Genomic DNA, 6,200 nt, shown 5'->3' with positions numbered 1-6,200 from the left:
TTTATTTAAAAAAAAAAAAACCACATTACCCATAATGCAGCGCGAAGGACCGTTTGCAGGGCCATTAAAATTTAGCCTGATTAAAAATAAACGTCACATTAAAGTCCAGTGATCTAATTGTCATATGAAAGCAGCACACTTTCGCAGGTTTAAAACGGTTTAAAACATTACTATCAGAAATCAGATCTGAGCTCTTTGAAACCAATTAATTTGATAAAAGGAAAACCAACATACCTGCATTCAATCAACACAGCAAATTCACCATTAAATTAGTCATGTTTTTAACACATACATATAAAACGAATAAAAAATAATAATACTGAAACATATTTTAACTGGAAATAGTGTTTTTCTGGTTTTAGTGAAGGCAGATGGTTGGGCACGCGCAGCGCGTGTCGAATCATCGATTCATCGGTTCAGTCAGACCGACAAGAACCGGAGAGGGAGGACACATGCACACCGGATCATAGGGGTCGCACAGAAACTCGCGGACACATACTTGTGACATATGGTCATATTTATCGGTCATCTGAGATACGAAAGGGGTTTTTATCATGAGTGAAATATGAGATTGAGGGACATGAGCTCGCGCGCACCGGCCTGATCGCGCGCCGGGCCGAATCAAATTCACCTCAGAGATTAATCAGCGGTTATTATAACAATTATATTAATCAGAAGTATTCTTATAAGGCGTTAGGCGATAGATTGTGGTCAAGAGAGCGAGAGGAGGTGTGTGTTATAGTAAACACAGCGATGGATCCGGACACAGCCGCAGACTTCACCGTGGAAAACGTGGAAAAGGTAGATATGTAACGTTATATATTTTGTAATTAATATTATCTAATGTTCATGTACTCTTCGAGAAAACTTAGAAATGTTGTTGACGTTAGTTGGACATAAGTTCATGTTTTGTGTATGTGTGTATATATATATATATATATCACTTGACTTAATAAATCTAATTTTAAGTCTGTTATTTTATTATACTTATATTCATTTGTTTATTAGATTCTTTTTGCTGTAATGAATCTGTATTTTTTTTAAACCAACTTAAGTCAAAGCAGTACTGCCATGATGAAAAATTTAATTTGGTATAGTTATTCTTTCCCTTTATAGTAATGAGAATTAGATTTGTTTAAAAGAGATTATGGGGTTAAATGTGCTTTATTGTCATGAAAACAGCGTCCCAACGCACAAAATATTAATGGTCGTACTACAAAAACTTATTTTCCATTATCAGCATATCATTTCTCATGACTCTCTTTTAAAGTTGTGGTGAAATATGTCTGGGGTCTTCTTGACAGGTTTTGTGAGATTGACCCATGTAGTTGCTGTCAGCATCATTACAAAATTGTGATGTTTTAGTTCTTCTCACTTTATTAGCTCTCTGTTTTGACCGTTTTGTTTTTGCCAAATGTCTGTCAATTTTATGGCTCTGTCTATATTTGAAGGTAATTTTATCTGTATGTGATTGTAATGCAGCTGATCTCTGATGATCAAGTTACAAATGTGAAACTCATGTTCAACATTAGATTGGATTAGAGAAAAGAGAGAGTTATTGATCCATCCGTGAGGATGAGGAGCAGAGAGAGGGTGGTGTCCCCTCCGTCTCATCTCTGCCTGGTGGAGGGTTTCTCATCTTTATCCCTGGACCGCCGCTGTCAGACCCAAAAAATGCTTTGTTCTGCTCATGTGACACTCAAAATTATTATAGCTTTTGATCTCGTTAACAGCAAACGTGGTGTCAGTAATGTATCCATAATTACTTTTTAATGTAATGCACTCGATTGCTGCTGAAAATAATTTCAAATTGTCCCTCGGTTTTTTTTTTACAGTAATGCATGTAGTGAAAGTCTATGAATTAAGACATTCTGGAGGGTTCAACAGCACTTATGTTAATTCTTCAGTTTAATATGTCAAGATCAATGTCAGCCATGTCTTTTTTTTTTTTTTTTGGTGCATCACATTGCAATTGACAAAAGAACAAAATACAGTTTTTTTTATGTTTTTGAAACGAGTCTCTTATGATTTTTAAAAAAATAAAAAATATAGTAAATTTTGAAATGTTATTACAATGTAAAATAACTGTTTTCTGATTGAATATATTTTAAAATGTAATTTATTCCTATGATCCAAGCTGAATTTTCAGCATCATTCCTCCAGTCTTCACATGATCAAATGGTCTTTCAGAAATCATACAGATATGCTGATTTGCTGCTCAAAAAACATTTCTGATTATTATCATCAATGTTCAAAACAGTTGTGCTGCTTCATATTTTTGTGGAAATTGTTATATACTGCCATTCAAAAGTTTAGGGTAAGTAAGATAAAAACGAGGACATGTTAAATTAATCAGATGTGACAGTAAAGACATTTATAATGTTACAAAAGATTTTGATTTAAAACAAGCTTTTAAACTTTCTATTCATCAAAGAATCCTAAAAAAAAAAGAATCATCCAAAAGAAAACAGTTTTCAACACTGCTAATAATCAGAACCATTATTAATAATTGGGCACTATATCAGCATATTAGAGTAATCTCTGAAGGATCATGTGACACTGAAGACTGGATTAATCATCCATTCAGTTTTGAGATCCTAAAAAGGTGAGCAGATTATTTTAACTCTCTTTCAGAAAGAAGCCCAAAAATACATTTCTGCCTTTCTTTGGCAGATGTGCAGTAGCTCCTGTATCAGGACGTCACTGTCTCGGCCGTTCTTTCACGCTCGTTCTCTCAGCAGCAGACACACACAGAGGTCGTTGTGTGTGTTATTGTGTATTGTTCTGGGCAGTGTGGTGGTCAGGCGTAACCGTCTGCAGAGGAGAGAAACATCACTACAATAAAACCCCTCGTTTAAATATCCTGGTCAGATATCCAAGCTGACAAATATGAGAAATGTTCATGTCAGTTATGCACAAAACAATTCAGATTAAGTGATTTGTTGCTTGTGCATTATCTGGGCTGATATTTGCTGGAGAGTTTCATTTTTAGATGTAGCGAGATGCTTGACTTTAGATGTTTTCCATGTGAATGTGTGTTTGATTATTCAACGAGGGCATCTGGAGTGTATGCGTGTGTGTAAGTGTTGTCATGTTCCACTATTGTGTCTTGATTGGCTCGGCCGCTAGCTTTGCTAATTATATCTCTCGGGCTGTGTGCAGAGATTCGGTTGTCAGGGGCAACCTGATATGTTTTTCTAACCATTGACTGTTCAAATGAGTCGACAGCCACATCTCGCTGTGCTTCTTTAGGCTCATACACACTTTATCTGATCTATTAGTGCTGAAAGGTCAAAAAGCATCTCTTATTGTGATAATTTCCGCTGTTTTGGAGCAATTTGCTGTGGTTCTGTTCCTCGTTGTTACTGAGGAATCAGATCATTTGTGATTATTTACCTCTGACTCAATGGGAATGAATCTCAAAACACAAAAATTCTGAGATGTAAAATTCACAGACACATGGCTGATGATGTCAGAACAACCGTTCATGATCACTCCAGATGGGCTGTTGAACACAGTTCCAAAAATCTTCATATGTCTGGCTTCGTGCAGTGTTTGGGAGTCAGGGTGAACAGGTTTTGAGTTGTCCACCGGGAAACAAGGCCCTCACAAAGTACTAAACTGAAAAATCAGTGTTTCTGAGGAGCAGCTAGTCATTGAATTTTGAACGATTGTGAGCTTCATAGCATCAAATATTTATATATTAATTTCTTTATTGTATATTTGAATTTTTTTATTGTTTATTTGGCTATTTAAACAGTGGTTGCATATTTTTTTAAATTTATTTTTTATTTTTTTGCGGTTTTACTTGCTTTTATTTATTTATTTTTTTTGTTTAGATATTTATATATTCATATTTTTTGTTCATTTATTTTAAAATAGTGGTTGCATTTTTAACCCTATTTATTTAATTGTTTTATATGTATTTTTATTAAGTATTTTTATATTTAGATTTTTAGTTAGATATTTATTTTTTGTTTATTTAATTCGTCGTTGTGGGCTTTTTTTTGTTGCATTTTTACTTGCTTTTATTTACACTGTTTTATATAAAATACTGGTTGCATGTCATTTATGTTTTTGAAATATATTTTTTATTAAGAATTTTTATATCTACATATTTATATATAATTGTATTGTTGTTGTTTTATTTATTTTAAACTTAAATTTTTTGTTTATATATTTTATACGAAGTAATTTGTATATTTATTAAGATACGCATCTGATCAGGGGCTGGACAACTTAAATTAGCCTTATTATTAAGGTTTTAGTAGTACACTAGTTCAGTTTTACTAGTGTAGTTTTGTGCATGCCTATTGGTCTCACCTGTTTGTCCACTTTTTTTTATTTTTTATTTATATTCAATTTCTGACTTGCCTGTCCATATACAGGTGCTGGTCATATAATTAGAATATCATCAAAAAGTTGATTTATTTCACTAATTCTATTCAAAAAGTGAAACTTGTATATTATATTCATTCATTACACAGACTGATATATTTAAAATGTTTCTTTTAATTTTGATGATTATAACTGACAACTAAGGAAAATCCCAAATTCAGTATCTCAGAAAATTAGAATATTGTGAAAAGGTTCAATATTGAAGACACCTGGTGCCACACTCTAATCAGCTAATTAACTCAAAACACCTGCAAAGGCCTTTAAATGGTCTCTGTCTAATTCTGTAGGCTACACAATCATGGGGAAGACTGCTGACTTGACAGTTGTCCAAAAGACGACCATTGACATGTTGCACAAGGAGGGCAAGACACAAAAGGTCATTGCAAAAGAGGCTGGCTGTTCACAGAGCTCTGTGTCCAAGCACATTAATAGAGAGGCGAAGGGAAGGAAAAGATGTGGTAGAAAAAAGTGTACAAGCAATGGGGATAACCGCACCCTGGAGAGGATTGTGAAACAATGTGGGGATTGTGCAAAAATGTGGGGGAGATTCACAAAGAGTGGACTGGAGCTGAGTCAATGCTTCAAGAACCACTACACACAGACGTATGCAAGACATGGGTTTCAGCTGTCGCATTCCTTGTGTCAAGCCACTCTTGAACAACAGACAGCGTCAGAAGCGTCTCGCCTGGGCTAAAGACAAAAAGGACTGGACTGCTGCTGAGTGGTCCAAAGTTATGTTCTCTGATGAAAGTAAATTTTGCATTTCCTTTGGAAATCAGGGTCCCAGAGTCTGGAGGAAGAGAGGAGAGGCACACAATCCACGTTGCTTGAGGTCCAGTTTAAAGTTTCCACAGTCAGTGATGGTTTGGGGTGCCATGTCGTCTGCTGGTGTTGGTGCACTGTGTTTTCTGAGGTCCAAGGTCAACGCAGCTGTATACCAGGAAGTTTTAGAGCACTTCATGCTTCCTGCTGCTGAACAACTTTATGGAGATGCAGATTTCATTTTCCAACAGGACTTGGCACCTGCACACAGTGCCAAAGCAACCAGTATCTGGTTTAAGGACCATGGTATCCCTGTTCTTAATTGGCCAGCAAACTCGCCTGACTTTAACCCCATAGAAAATCTATGGGGTATTGTGAAGAGGAAGATGCGATATGCCAGACCCAACAATGCAGAAGAGCTGAAGGCCACTATCAGAGCAATCTGGGCTCTCATAACACCTGAGCAGTGCCACAGACTGATCGACTCCATGCCACGCCGCATTGCTGCAGTAATTCAGGAAAAAGGAGCCCCAACTAAGTATTGAGTGCTGTACATGCTCATACTTTTCATTTTCATACTTTTCAGTTGGCCAAGATTTCTAAAAATAATTTCTTTGTATTGGTCTTAAGTAATATTCTAATTTTCTGAGATGCTGAATTTGGGATTTTCCTTAGTTGTCAGTTATAATCATAAAAATTTAAAGAAATAAACATTTGAAATATATCAGTCTGTGTGTAATGAATGAATATAATATACAAGTTTCACTTTTTGAATGGAATTAGTTAAATAAATTAACTTTTTGATGATATTCTAAATATATGACCAGCACCTGTACATCACCTTCAAAATCGCTATCTGGTTGCTTAGTGTTTGATCTCGAACATTTCTTCCTGTCTCAGTGTTTGGTTCTTAGCTAGAATGTGGAGCAGACTTTATACTGATGGTCCAAATACAGACAATGCCTGTAGCGTAGCTCATAGAATCAGATTAAACGAGTGATTAATAGACGTCTGGGTGGAATGGATCCTACAGAATGAGT

General features: G+C 35.6%; 1 protein-coding gene across 3 annotated transcripts in view; it reads left to right on the top strand.

Moving 5' to 3' along the window:
- Positions 1-390: 390 nt before the first annotated feature.
- The window catches only part of ipo13b (importin 13b), a 43,194-nt gene continuing 37,384 nt past the window's right edge, over positions 391-6,200 (top strand). For 2 of the 3 annotated variants that reach the window (XR_009267556.1, XM_058755634.1), the window contains exon 1: positions 391-801. Coding sequence is in view for 2 of the 3 variants with exons in the window: in XM_058755634.1 (XP_058611617.1) it covers positions 754-801 (48 nt within the window). In the remaining variant the exon portion in view is untranslated. The remainder of the gene's footprint in view (positions 802-6,200) is intronic. The other variant, XM_058755633.1, reaches the window with a different exon arrangement.

Source organism: Onychostoma macrolepis, chromosome 20, assembly GCF_012432095.1.
Source record: "Onychostoma macrolepis isolate SWU-2019 chromosome 20, ASM1243209v1, whole genome shotgun sequence".
Lineage (NCBI taxonomy): Eukaryota > Metazoa > Chordata > Actinopteri > Cypriniformes > Cyprinidae > Onychostoma > Onychostoma macrolepis.
The sequence above is the reverse complement of the archived record's forward strand: the minus strand, read 5'-3'. Positions and strand labels throughout refer to the sequence as shown.